Below are 14,657 nucleotides of genomic sequence, written 5' to 3' on the forward strand. Positions count from 1 at the left end.
GCGGGCGCGGCCAAGGCCACCCTCTACTGCCGCGTCTTCCTGCTCGACGGGACCGAAGTGAGCGTGGACCTGCCGGTGAGTGACGGGCCGGGCCGGGACTGGCACCCGCGCCCCCGGCCCCTGCTTCTCTCCGGGGCGCTCGCCTTGCGCCTCTCTGGGATCCCCTCCCCCTTCTCCGCCAGCCCTGGGTAGCTGGTTCCCCTTCTCGCCGCCCGTCAGGGTTCCTCCGGGCCGCATCTTTGGCTCGCGCCCTCTGCTTGGGATGTTGCGCCTTCTCTGGCGCCCACCTGGTCCTCGGGCTCACCCCCTCCCCAGCGCACCCAGTCCCCGCCCCTCGGCTCAGTGGCGGGTGTTCCTAGTCCCTGTTGCCTTTCCGTCCCCCGAGTCCAGCGAGCGCCTTTCCAATGCTGGGTTATGGGGTAGAAAAATCTCAAAGCAAGGCAGTGCAGCCCGGGGACCCTACCCCCACCCCCGCGTGCAAACTCCACTTCAAGCCTGGGTGGGACAGGGAGAGAAGAGCCCCCGCATTTTGTCCTGCTAGCGCCCCAAGTGTGAGGGGGGCTTAGGAGACTGTTTCTGCTCATTGCGGATCCCCCAAACCTTGGGTGGTCCCCACTCCAGTCCCAGAGAATTCCCCTGATCAGAAGCCCCTCGGGGGTTGGAGCTACTTGGGAACTGAACTCACGGACCTGGCCCGCTTTGCTGGGCAGAGACCTCGGTGCAGCGCTGCGCTTCAGCTCGGGGGCCCCACGAGCCTGGCTCACCCCCTCCCCCCGCCCCATACAGCCGCACACCCCGGACTGTGTGCGTGGCTCGGCCGGACACCCTGGAGCGGCAGCTCTGCGGCCTTGGCCCCAGCCGCCCACAGGTGGTTGCACCTCGCCGGGCTCCGGCGGAGAGATAGGCCGGTGCTGCTGGCCTCTGCAGGGCGTCCAGCCTCCGAAGAGGCTTACTGGCCGAAGGGGCCAGCTCGGACCCCATCAAACCCACACATTAACGGGGCGCCTGCTGTACACCCTGCGCTGCGGCAGACGGTGCCTTTGGGAATCTCTGGGTGTGACCGAGCACAGCAGTAATTGAGCTTTAGATGAATGTTACAGATCGTCCCGAGGGTTTCAAGGGAAGAAATAACATCCCCAGACTCGCAGATGAACCATTTAGGCCTTTCCCGGTGTCAGGAATTCTTCGGATTTCAGGAGAGAGCTAGGAACATGTAAGGGTATTAAGTGGGAAAACCGGAGCCGGCTTGGCTTGGGATTTAATGTTTCCCTGTGTAGGTTTAATTCTGAGACAGTTTCGATTTATGGCGATTTTATTTTTGTGGGTCTTGGTTCTCTCCATAGACTGTCGTTTTGTTATGAAAATATTTTTTGGGCCTTTTTACTTATGGAAAAGGAGTCAACGTTCTGGGGCTTAGAGCTGTTGTCTTTAAAATAGCATTAAAACGTTACCGCTTCGGAAAAATGAGGCTCTCCGCCTTTTGTTCAGCGGAGAGAGGACGCTCTGGAGCCCAGGGCGAGAGGAGAGGGGTGCATGCTGCCTCCGGAGTGGGCAGCTTGGAATCCGAGAAGATGTGGCGTAGTTTGCGTCTGAGAAAGGAATGCCGTTCTCGGGAACTTTCAAACTGTTCCTTGCTGGTGGTTTTCTTGTCTGTTCCCCAGGGATAATTCGTTTATAAAATGTATCGCTGTTGTCAGGTTTGTTCGACAGGCTTAAGTGGTGTTTCTGAGGTGAAAAATGCAAACGGAATAAAGTACATGCTTGGTAAATCGACCCGGACAGGTACATAAACAGGTTGGGGAATGCTGAGTTATTACAGCCAGAGGAGCCCTGCTGAGCCCTGGGAAAGGGGACACAGGCGTCCTAAAAGGTTTCTTCCTTTGTAAAAGGCTCCAGAAGAATTCACCCACCCCAAATTTTCCTATGATGGCAGATTGCTTGATGCCTTTAAGAGATGAGTTAGTGAACCCCAAATTTTATTTAAATATATATATATATATATATATATATATATATATGTCTGTGTGCCCTGTCTAAATGCAAATAAAAAGCCAGTCTGGGTTTTGTCATGGGATCTCTCAGGGAGGAGAGATGAAGAGAAATTACCAGTACACACAGCTCATTGATTTAGAGATATACTAGATATTAGAACTGCAGTTGCATAATACTAGATATTAGAACTGCAGTTGCCTAGTCTCTTTCACTACTCTTCCCAGATCAGAGTGTGTGTTCCTGTAATTAATCCTCGCAGTTACAAAGTTTAGCACCAGGTGGCCAGCTCCCCTTTGAATTTGTAGCATTTGTGCTATTTCTCAGGCCCATTTCTTCACTGGAGTTTGTTTAAAAAAAAACCCTGTCTCTTTAGGCATATGGCGCCACTTGTTATTATAACTCTCTTCCGTGGTTTTGGATTTTTCGTGCTTCCTAGGTTCTGGCATTGCCGGGCTACTTGTCACACAATAGGATTTACCTTTGACCCTGATATCCCTAAGCTTCACTGTGTGCTTCTGATCACTTCCACAGATACCCAGGGATTGGCCCAGCTAATTTTGGCTCCTTTCTAATTAAAACCCTCTGGTGGTGTTAGCCTCAAGAATTCCTTTACTCAACAAACTAAAAGTGGTTATGTGTTGTCATAAACCTTTTTATTAGCCCTAGTCAGGACACTTGCGTTCTGAAATTACCCAGAACACAATAACGCCCTCAGTATGACAGATCTGTGGCACCTCAGTTCACTTCCGTCATCCTTTATTGGGTGTCTTTAATGCGTCAGGCTCTGTGCTCCGGTCACATGAATGAGACATGGCCTGGAGGCTCTTGGGAGACACAGGTATATATGTTTAAATTCTGAGTGACACAAGTGACATGACGGGCACAGCCAGATGGGGTGCGGGGGTAAGGGATAAGGGAATGGGACCTCCTGGAGGGTCTAACACTTGGAATGAAAGGATCTCAAATTTGGCCTTGCTTGGCAAAGCCACGGTCCAGTTGTCACATATGAAAAAGGAAGAAGCCATTGTAATTGTGTTCAGCGAGTCTTGGGGCCTTTTTGGTGGCAGGGTGAGCGCCTCTGCTCTCTGGGTGTCAGTCTTTGTTGTGGAGAGTCAGTGGTTTCTCAAGAAACCTTTGATAAAACATGAATAAAAAGATCTTTTTAAATACCCACTTACAGGGGCCAGGGGCTTAGCTCAGTGGCACAGCGCCTTCCTGGCAAGCATGAGGTCCTGAGTTTGAGTCCCAGTACCCCCCTCAAAAAAAAAAAAAACCCAAAACAAAACCCACTGATAGAACTTGGGATGTAGCTCAGAGTAGAGCTTTTGCCTAGCACGCTTAAGGCCCTGGCACTGCAAAAACATCTACCATCTGAAACATGGAGTGGAAAGTGGCCTCCTGTGCAGTCTATCTCTCAGGTGGGTCCTTGTCTCACCCTACCAGCCCAATTGCCACCCTGAGCCACTTTTATTCAAAAAACTTGGCCCTGTCTTGGAGCGCACCTCCCTCCGGTTAGCCCAGCTGCGCCCAGGCTTCAGGTGTGGTTTGATCCAAGCAGGGCGGGCCAGGGGACAGAGGCCTGCCCTAGCCGCCCTTCTCCTCTGAGTGCAGCCGAAGATCCCATTGGTGTCTTGGCAGCAGCAGCCACTGTTGACTCGTATTAGCTCTCTGTTGACTAAATCGCTGGCATCACTTGTGCTTGGGCGGCTGCTGCTCAGCCCCACCTCCCTTGCCTTCGTGTGCAGTCTTCCAACAAGCAGTTCTGTGCAAAAAGCTGTTAGGATGTGTGGCTGGCTGGTTAGCACTCCCACCGTGCCTTGCGGGTTCGGCTGCTTGTCCTTTGTAGTATTTGGCGCAGTTATTCTTGCTGTATCTGAAACTCGGCCTGGACTCATTGGGGTACTGTGCAAACATGAAGAATTCCAGTGTTATCTTACAGCCTGCCTGTGCTGCCTTGGGCAGCGTCAACTCTCTGAGTATTGATTCCCTGGTTTTTAAAATGGGAGGATTAAATGATGGAAAGGATATAAAAAGCGTTGGTAAACAGCAAGTTGCCATAGGACTGCTGGGAGGTTGTATTTTTTACAAACTTCTTGTTTTTCCTTTTTGGAAAGAATTGGGGAAAAAATTCTGGAAATGGCCACTAGAAAAACAAAAGTAAAACTGTGCTAGGCAAGCTAGTCATTACTTGGCTCTTTAGTGGAAATTGGAAGTTTGATATAGTATGAGAGATGCTTTTTAGAAGTTACACTTGAGGTGGGAAAAGAATCTCTGCACAAGTTCTTAGAACTGGATCCTCTGGTCCAGTAGAACATACACAGCACAACATAAAGGTCAGATGTATTATTTTTCAGTTGAAGGAGCCCTAGGTAATACATACTCCATCCGTTTTATATATATAGGAAACTGAGGCCTTTGGGTAGAAAGTAACTTCTCTTTAGTCACTAGGTAAAAGAGCTGGAATGGGTAGCTTTGGGAACCTTGATTGTTTAGTTTTTGAAGATGTAGAGCATAGGTCAGCCTTAGGGTGATAGTGTTAGCACCTCTAGTCCTAACACATGAAAGGGGTTAGGATGTGTGCCAGGCAGTTGGAATGATGGATTTTCCCAAACAGTGGGAAACAAGCAAAATGATTCTCAAACTTCCTTGTACGCAAAGTTCATCTGGAATTTTTTTTTTTTAATTTCGTGGGGTTGGGGTGGGGGTCTTGCTCTGTGGCCACAGCTGGACTCAAACTCCGAGGCTCAGTGATCTTCCTGCCTCAGCTTCTCAGTTACTTGGACTACAAGCAGTGCTGCTGCAGCTGGCTCGCTGGAATTATTTTCTTTCAATTAAAATTCCTAGAACCTTCCCCAAGAAGTTCTGATTCAGTGGTTTAGGAAGCTGGGCTTTTAATAATAAGGTACACCCACTGTAGGTGATACTGATAAAGAGCGTCCCTTCATACCCTCTAAACGCCCTGGCTCTGGATCTGCATATTTAGGGCAGCTGCCCCATGAATTAAAAATCCCTGTGGGCCTGGTGGGGAATTTTGGCCGTGTGAGTCAGGGGTTGACCTGTGCTTCAGGGAGCCTGTTTTTGCCACAGCAGAGTGGAAACTGGGCTGGAGGAATGTCTTGAGCCCAGCTGTGCTGTGGCAGTGGTCCAGGTGAAGGCTTAGGGAGGGGGTAGGTGGCCAGCATAGCTCACAGGTGGAGTAAGGTGAGGCGTGGGGGAGGAGCAAGGTGAGGCAGAGTGGAACCTAGCTTGGGGGGGCGGGTCCTGCTGTCCTCCTCACCCTTGGTTGTGGGAAGAAATGAAGAACTGTACAAAGCACCCCAAGATGAAGGACAAGACAGCTCCCTGTTTTTGTCCTCTCGCAAGGCTATGGCTACCTTGGCTTGTGACAGGCCTCTGGGTGGCTTCCTTTTCTGTGTCTGCAGGATAGGTGTTGGCTAGAGGTGGCCCTGCACTGTGTACCCAGCCCCCTCTTAGACATGAGTGAGAGGGTGGGGAGCTTTGGATAGCCACATGGGTCACGAGTTTGTTATTTTGGTAAATACCTTTCTTTGTTTTAAAGGAGGGCTGAGATCAGGGGTGCGAAAGGTGGGTGGTGAACACCCTTCCGAGGGGGGATATGACAGAGGTATAGCCTCTGACTCTGGTTCCACACTTGCTGGATTGTCCCTGCTGATATTAGGGGAGTGGGTTGGTCTTCACGGCAAAGGGGCCACCAAGGGTGGTGGGGTCTGCCCAGCCTCTCCAGTGCTGGTAACATGACCTACAGTGGTGCAGGGCTCTGAACAAATATTAACTCGCTAAGCACTTCCACGTGCATAATCTCATTGAATTTTGTCCCTAGTATTGAAATAGCAGAAGGTAGGTGGGGGTAGGGCCTTCTCTTAAATTCTTGTGTGTGGAGACTTAAAAAATACCCACACTACCACAGAAATCTTCCACCTACGATTTGTCTTCAAACCCTGCACGTTGTATCTGTCCCCACTGCTGGACTCCCTTTGGTGGGCTGTGGGATGTGTGTGTGCCCGTGTCCTGTGGCCCCCTCCCTCCTGTGTGTCTGTCTGGAGCCTCTTCAACAGGAGTCTGCACTCACTTTGCACCACTCACCCAGCCTGCTGGCTGCAGCCGGGTCAGCCGCTGATTCATCTGGGTGTAATTTTCAGGTTGGTGTGTGCACCTCTCCCCTACTCATTGCACATTTAGAACACGTTCACAGCAGAAGGATTAGAAAATGCAGAGAGACAAGAGATGCTCTACCAGCATCTAAAATTTCATCAGAGATAGCCACTGGTAAAATTGTGGTACGTATCCATCTGTGCATTTTTCCCCATTATTTAAGTAGAAATACATATTTAAAATGATGAACTTACATGAGTTCATGCAAGTTCTTCACTACCCAGCACAATTAAAGAGGGACTGTAGACCCAGACTTTGTGCCTCTTTAGGGTGAGGCCCTTTGTGCTCCTCTTCCTGTATCCCTGCAGAGCTGGTTGGCGCTCTGAGCTGTCTGTTGCCTCCTGCTTCTCCCTAGGTAAGAAGCAAGTGCCTCTGAGCCCTCCCCCAAGTCACCTCCTCTTGCTGGCAGGTTAAAGATCTTACTGATGTGACTCAGAGACACCTTGCCTCTGGGAATATCTGGTTTGGGGCAGTGGCAGCTCTCTTGCTTGTTCAGAGATGTGCCTGCTTCTGCTGACTTGGCAAGGTGGGCCGGAGTCCCCTCCCCCAATCTCTCCAACCTCATGCCTTGTAGCCTCCGTGCCTTCTCTCTAGAGCTCAGTGTATCTCATCCATCCCTCTTCATTTTAATGTTGGGTTTATTTTTAATTATTTTCTAGCATATTTTTGTTTGCCCAAGATAAATTTCCCATACTCAACAAAAGCCTGTTGAACCCTTCTGCTGCTTAAGTATTGGTAGGGACATGGGAGGCAGAAGACAGCTTCTTGAGCTCCCAGCCTGTGGCCGTCTTATGACCTGATGTGAAGCAGGACAGGGCAAGAGCATCTGAACTGTGGGGTGCAATGGGAGGAGGTTTGATGCCCAGAGTGACATTGGGGTTGTCTGAAAGGAGGCATAAGTTGCAACTGTTAGACGTCTCTGGAGTTACCTGGGCAGCAGGTGCAAACCTATCCAAATGGGAGCCTGGAAGCCCCACCCACTCCCTTGTGCTCTGGGCTCCTTGGAGTGGGGAGGATTATGAACTTGGGCTCTGTGCTTCCCTAGGTCTTAAAGGAGGGAGTTGAGGAACCTTTTGAGTGCAGCTAAGCAGCAGGAGCCTGTAATATAGGCCACCCTTACTGAGCAGCGGGCCTGGTACTATGCTAGTTGCTTCAGGGATAATCTTGTTGAATGTGTGCAGACATTGTGCTGGTACTGACTGTTATTATCCCTGATTTGTAGAGCAGAGAATCAGGGTTTAGCGGACAGGTTAAGAAATCTGTGTGCCAAGTCACACAGCTACTGAGGCCGACTCCAGCTTCAAGCTCAGGCAGTCTGACACTGGTACATGGTCTGAGAAGTCTCTGACAGCTCAGCTAGGAATGGGAGGTGCTGGTGGACTCTGAACCCAGGTAGATGGGGACCCCAGAGCCTCAGAGGAGTTTCTGCTTTTTGCAGGTCACTTGGGATTTCCGGAGACTAGAGTTAACATCTTTAGTCAGACTTGTTGAGTGCAGTGTCTTGACAGGGCATTCCAGTTTGATGGTCATAATTCTTCAACACCTAGGTCAAAAGTAGGCAACATTTTAAAACAGTGCTTCATAGAACAACATTAAAGTGATCACCAAGCAAAACATTTTTCATATCCCCATCCTGCTACGTAGCACTTGGTTGACTTCTTTGTTCATTTCGTATACATACATACAGGTGTAATGTATATCTTTTTTTTCCTTTTTGTGGAACTAGGGCTGAAACCCAGGGCCTCATGTGTCAAAGCAAGCACTGTACCGCTGAGCCATATGCTAGCCCTATCCTTAAAAACAAAAAGTTTCCTCCCCCTACATCTAAGCTTTCTGACGTACTTCTTGCCATTTGGCACCCTTGTGCCAAATTATTCTGGATGCTTAAGTCCAACCTGGTTCTGTGTGTGTGGTCAATGAATGGGTGAGTAATACCTGTCTCTGCCTGTCTCTGCGGGTTGGAGGTTGATATAGAAAGCACCTGGTCTTGGTCTGTTAGGCAGCCCTACCTCCCGGGCTCACAGAATTTGTGTTGCTTCCCATAATGGCCTCTGCCTGGGAAAGAGTGATCATCCCCTAACAGGGGGTCTTGGAGAGCAGATGGCCTTCGGCCTCTCACCTGCTTAGTGTGGGAGAGCCAAATTAGATCTAGGCTTCCTGATTCACTTTCCAGTACTCTTGTCCCAGCCCATGCTGTGCATACCCTAGCCTTCCTGTTTCATCTTTGGACTCTGGGGAGATCAGAATTTCCTGCAGCTAAACCTCCCTGTCTCTTCTGTACCATTTTGCCTTTGGGTCTCTGGCATTTGAGTTCCGTATGCCATTTCTCAGCAGTTATTGCAGGTTCTTTCCCCCCAAAATCATAGCTGGCTGAATGCTAAGAACTAGAAGATACCTCAAGGATTCCATCCCATCTGTGGAACCATGTGATGCTTCCTAGGTACTCAGCACTGAGTATGGTCCCGGGGGAGGATTTGTCCACACTGCCGGCCTAGCTGTGAGGACACCATTTACCTGGGTTTGCAGGTACCTGCAGAGTTGTCACCCCTGGACTCCATGGCGTCTCCTCTTTTCCTGTTTCTTGGTCTGGTTGTTGTCTGTATTGTGATATCCCCTTATGTGGGTTGCAGGTGGCCTGATAGTACTGCTCCTTTGTCCTGCCTGCTTGCTTGGCCAGCTGGACATGGGCATATTGCTGCATGCCTGTAATCCTAGCTAGTAGGGAGGCTACGGCAGGAGGTTGGTAAGTTCAAGATCAGCCTGAGCAATCTAGCAAGACCCCGTGTAGTTCAGTATAAAGGCCTTGACTTCAATCCCTAGCACTGGAAAAGCAACAACAACGAATAACCATAATGTAATAAAAAAAATCGTCCTTTTTGTGGTGCTGGGGTACACCACCACGCCTAGCTGAAAATTTCATTGTCACCATTTGTAAGTGTGCAGTTCAGCGGCATGAAGTGCATTTATATTAGTATGTAACTGTCACAAACTGAAATTCTGTCCCCTTTAACTCCCTGTCTCCTTTTCCCTGAGGTCCTGGTGACCACTATTGTGCTTTTCTGTCACTATCAATGTGACTATCCTAGCTATTATAAGTAAAATCCTACTGTATCTGTCCTTTTGTGCCTGGCCTGTGTCACTTATTATAATGTCTTCTGGATTCTTCCTTGTTATAGCACGCGCCAGGCTTCCGTTCTTTTTAGAGGCTGAATAATGTTCCATTGCATGGATGTATCGCCAATCATTTTCTACGCATCTGAGTTAGGGACTTCTGTGCAGGTCTGGACTGTGTTAACTCTGTCCTGCCCGTTCATTAGTGGCACTGCCATTGGTGGTGTGACCTCCCAGTGCTTGTCTCATGGTCTTATTCTTGGGATGCTGGCATCTCTCCCCCTGGGACTTGCTCTGTGCTGAGCGTCCTCCAGGGCTGTCTGGTCTCACCTGGGGGGCCTGTGGCAGGCAAGTTTCCCTCCCCCTTACATTTTTGTCTAGTTGCTTAGGATTGGCAAATTCACTAACACATTTAAAAACTTTGAAAATGATGAAATAGAAGTGTAAAAGACTTTGTATAGTGTGACTTGTTTAAAAAAAAAAAATGACTATAATGAGCATCCCTGGGCCTGCCACCCGGCTTAAAGGAGAGCACCAGGGCTGTGATAGTGAGTGCTCCCCAGTCGTATTCCCAGCGGTCCTCCTTTCTGAGGTTTCTCTTTCTTCCCCTCCTTTTCTTTATGGGTTTTCCTTAAGTGACATATTGTTAGTTTTGCACATTTGTGAACTTCAATGGATTTTTCGCTCAATGTTGGATATGTGAGATTTATTTGTTGATGAGGTGCCTGGAGTTCTTACGGCCCTGTAGTTGTGCATAAACGCATTGAAAATTTATTTACTCTTTGTGGACTTTTGGGATGTTTCCAGTTTGGGGCTGCTTTTTAAAAAAATACTGCTTTGAACCTTTGTGGAATTAGTTTACTGGTGCGAATATACAACCCAGCATCTCTTGGGGCTATACCTGGAGTTGGGCGGGACCTTTTCCTACCATGCAGAATTGTTTCCCCGAGTTCCAGCAGCATATTCAGTAAAAGCTTCCCTGATGTGGCATCCTGAAGCTTTTTTGTTTTATTTTACCAGTTTACTGGGAGTGATGGGAACTCTTGTGGTCTTCACTTTTCCCCAGTTATGGGTAGTTTGAGTATTTCCTCCTGGAATGCTTTGTTTCATAAATGTTGCCTGTTTTTTGGTAGATAGGAATTTTTCTCACTGTGTTCAGCCTATTCACCCCTGGTCTTTGTGAGGCAATCTACCATATCCCCTCCTCATCTGAGAGCCAGAGAGAACACTTGGAACCCCCAGATGGACAGGTTTCCTCCACCAGTGTTTCCATGAGGAGCAGAAATTAATGTTTCAATTTCACTTTCACTAGGAATAAGCTACAGTCAGTGGCTGCGGGTGGCTTTTGGTGAGCAGTGGCAGGATCTGTAGTCTTTCTTCCTTCTGTTCACTTTTAGAAAACATTTTCATTCAGGCTGGGTGTGGTGGCACATGTCCGTAATGCCGGCGCTCTGAGGAGCTCAGGCAGGGGGAATCACACATTCAAGCCCAGCCCCTGGCAGCTTAGCAACTTAGTAAGACACTGTCTCAGAGTATAAAAAAGGCTGATGATGTAGCTCATTGTGAAGGTCCTCAGTTCAATCCCCACAACTACTGCCCCCCAGAAAAATCCCTGGGAAAATTTCTAAACATATTCAAAAGTAGACAGAACTATATAATGGACACTTAATTTTTCACCACCAGACTTCACTACTTACTAGTATATTGGCACTCATTTATATCCTTACCACTGCCTCTCTCCAATTATTTTAAATTTCAAACATGCACTTCGTTACATGTCTCTGACAGATGAGGGCCATTTAAAAAAATCATAACTGTTAAAACATCTAAAATAATTAACAATTTTTTGAGTGTCAGATACTGTGTCAGTGTCCAGAGCTTCCTCTTTGACTTTGTTCACCAGGTCCACTGCATCTGGCTGATAGTTTATCTAAGGCTCTTCATCTGGCACACTCTGCCCCACGCTGTTTTGTTTTGGCTTTTTGTTTGCTATTTGTTGAAGAAGCAGTGAGCCATTTATCCTCTATAAGTTCCTGCCTTCTGGACTTGTGGGTTGTATCTGCCACACTCGGTTGCCCTGAGTCAAGGCTGGCACAGGGAGCTCGCCTTATTTAAAGTGTCTGACTCAGGACGCACGAGTCAATGGGACGGTTTCCTTGTCCTCAGGAAGCTTGAGTGGAGATGAGTAGTTATACCTGATGTGAATAATAAGCTCAGAGGAAGCCTATGGCGGGTGCAGTGGGAGAGAGGGGAGACAAACTTTGGGCTCTGAGGAGAGGTGTGAGAACAGGCTTGCTGGTGGCCAGAATAGCATGTGCAATGTTACTGAGGCTAGAAATAACATGTCGAAGATTCCTGCTCCTTGCCCCGTCTCAACCTGTAGCCTAGACAGCCTCCACATTTTCCACTGGGAGTTATTTCTTTGAAGAGTCCAAACTCCGCATCTTTGGAAAGTTTTCAGTAGATTTAATGAAGGAATCTGTTGCTTTTTTCTACTATGTCCACTTTCTGTTTCATCATTACCTCTTTAAAACTGGTGTTAGCCTTGGATGTATTTTTGTCTGGGTTCTGTTTGGGTACCCTTTGCACTCCCCAGGGAGGCCTTCAGCAAGCGCTTACCATCTCTTCTGGCTGGAATTGCCGGTGACGTGTTAGAGAATGCAGAATCAATGAACACTCCAGAGGTGAGGAAACAAGGCAGCCATGGGACAGCTGGGATGACTGGGCTTTCCTCTTAATGGAGCACCTGGAGAGCACATGGTCCAAAGCCTTGTCCTGGGTGGAAGCCTTTTCCTGCCTGCCTTGGAATGAAACTGCTTGCTCAGCCCACTGCTGCTCACCTGTGTCAAATGAGCAGTAATGAGGGTGTAAAAAGGACAGCTTCCTGCATGCAGCCTTCCTGGCCTCTGTGAATGATATCCAGCAAGCCTCTTGGCCTCTCCCAGTCTCTACTACCTTTTCTAAAGCAGGCTGGGATTCCCCCAACCCCAGCAGTGTAAGCAGTGTTTTTTTTTTTTCCTGGTCTCCTGCCCATGAAATGGACAAGGGATACATAACACCTGCTAACTCATAGAGGCTTAGGAGGGTTAGTTATTAACCTGTGGTGCACTCAGCTGCCTGTCCATAGCATTTCACTGATCACAGTCCTTTTATTGCTTGTTTGCTGGGGCCTGAGACCAAGCCTGAACCACCTGCTCAGTCAATTGTGATCTGTATTAGGTGACTCCAGTGCTGCTTTGATGACACCAAGAGTGGCTGATCAAAGTCCAGGGTGAGGCCCAGTCTGCCTGAGAACCAGCTCAGGTCATGCACACACACCAGCAGTGACAGATCCAATGAGATGCTGAAGGGAGGAAGTTGAGGAAGGAGATACTGGGTGTGAAGTATTTTTATGGGAGAGTGGAGAATCCAACCTGGAGGTATTGGTTCAGAACAACTGTGTATTCTAAAGCTATGGATTTATTTTGAACTCCAGAAGTATTTAACTTGATGGAGAAGTTCCTCTTCAATAGAGAGACTCCTAAGGAAAAATGCAAAAATGATGTGCTGTCCTTTAAAAGAAAAAGAAGGATCACACATATTATGATTACTATAATGTGTTATTTACCTTATCACCTCACTTTAGGGATGAGCCCTTCCACATAGATGAATTTCTCAGATAGCTTCAGTTTAGTCCATTTATACACAGACCCTGTTCTAGTCCAGCTATTTCATTTATGTGTTGTGAAATAAAAACAAACTGTAGGACACCTAGTTTATGTCAGGTTCTGTGTGAGGAATAGGAAGTGGTAAAAAAAAAAAAAAAAAAAAAGTGGGCCCCACTCTTAGGGCTCTCATTTAGGGTGAGGCATGGAGCTGTCCTAGAAGTGCAGTGCACATCTCCCAGCCCTCTTGAAAAGGAGAAACATGACAACCATTGTTGTATTCCTATCATCTTATTTGGTGAAACTCTGTATTGTTTATAATTTTTTTGTTTTTATTTTTTATTCTCTTTAATGGTTTGATTAATCTTGCATTCTTATAGCTGGTAATCTGACCAACTTTGATGAAGATAAAAATATGTGATATAACAACCACTGTTAATCCATATCGTTTTGTTCTGAAACCCTGTATCATTCTTACTGTTTTTGCTTTATTTTACTTTTGTCTATGTTGTTGGCATTTTCCTATTGTTCTTTTTTTTTCAATTCTCTTTAAAATAAAAAAAACGAAAAGAAAAGAAAAGGAGAATGAGCAGATTTTCCATGCCGCCACGGCCCAGGGTCACGTGCTGTGTACTTTTTCCTGTCTGGGTTGGCAGGCTCCAAAACTTCACTCAGAGGACATGAAGATTGATTGTGGATCCCCCTCCATCCCCAGTGGTCCTGGGCTGCTAATGGTCTGGGGTCGTAGGCCAGTTTTGTATAGTGTTCCAACCTTTGAGCATCATGGCTTTAGTCTCTGGCTTTTCTGGAACTGACTATTGGGTTATAACAGTGATTTTCAAAGTTTACTATGTGCCAAAATCTTCTAGGGAGTTTTGCAAATTCCAGATACTACCACCAGGATCACTGGGCATGGGAGCCGGGACCCAGTCCTGAAGTGTTTCCAAACTGCCCAGGCGATGCCTAGGTGCAGCCAGGTTTGAGAACCAATGTTTGATGGGGTTGCATCCCTTACATTGTGTAGTGCTTAAGGGTTAGAGCAGCTTTCATCTTTCATAGTTTTATTCCATCCTCGTAGCATCTCTCTGAGAGAGTGGTAGGTATTCTCATTTTCCAGAAATCTCAGCAGTAAGATTTTGGTCCATTATCCCACAGGTGGGAAATGGTAGAGCTAGACTTAGGGTCATTTTCAGGCTCTCAACCGCTTCTCCACATTCTTCTCCATGGCTGTTACCCTAGTGGCTCTCTGGTTGGGTCGCCACTTCCCCCCTGTCAACCTTGGCTTATGCAGTCTTCCTTCTTTGTCACTAACTCTCATCACTTAAGGGCCTGCTTGTTGTTTAAGACTGTCTCAGATGCCTCCGAGTTAATGTAGCTTATCCTGGACGGACCCCTCCCCTGTCTGGGAACTATACAGCATTTTTGCCTTGCACATTTCAGGTTTTAGTAGTTTTTTATGTAGTAATTCAAATAATATATAACATTATTGACCCTTTTGGGCAAATACTTGTCTTTACTATCAAATAGACATTACATAATATTTGCCATTAATAGCATTTGTTATATTCACAATATGTGATCATTATCTAGCTCCAGAAAATTTTCATCATCCCCAAAGGAAATCCTGGGCCCGTTAAGCAGTCATTCTTTACCTCTTCTCGGCTCCTAGTAACCATTAATCTTTTAAATATCTTTGTGGATTCACTGACATTGGATGTTTAAGTAGAATCATACAAT

At 47.4% G+C, this 14,657-nt stretch overlaps 1 protein-coding gene across 2 annotated transcripts in view; it reads left to right on the forward strand.

The window, feature by feature from the left end:
* Epb41l4b (erythrocyte membrane protein band 4.1 like 4B) overlaps positions 1-14,657 on the forward strand; it is a gene marked incomplete in the record, with an annotated part of 135,789 nt that overhangs the window by 786 nt on the left and 120,346 nt on the right. For both annotated transcript variants that reach the window (XM_013513219.1, XM_013513220.1), the window contains 1 exon segment: positions 1-75. In XM_013513219.1, coding sequence (XP_013368673.1) covers positions 1-75 — 75 coding nt within the window.

Source organism: Chinchilla lanigera, unplaced genomic scaffold, assembly GCF_000276665.1.
Source record: "Chinchilla lanigera isolate Chin_1 unplaced genomic scaffold, ChiLan1.0 scaffold00018, whole genome shotgun sequence".
Lineage (NCBI taxonomy): Eukaryota > Metazoa > Chordata > Mammalia > Rodentia > Chinchillidae > Chinchilla > Chinchilla lanigera.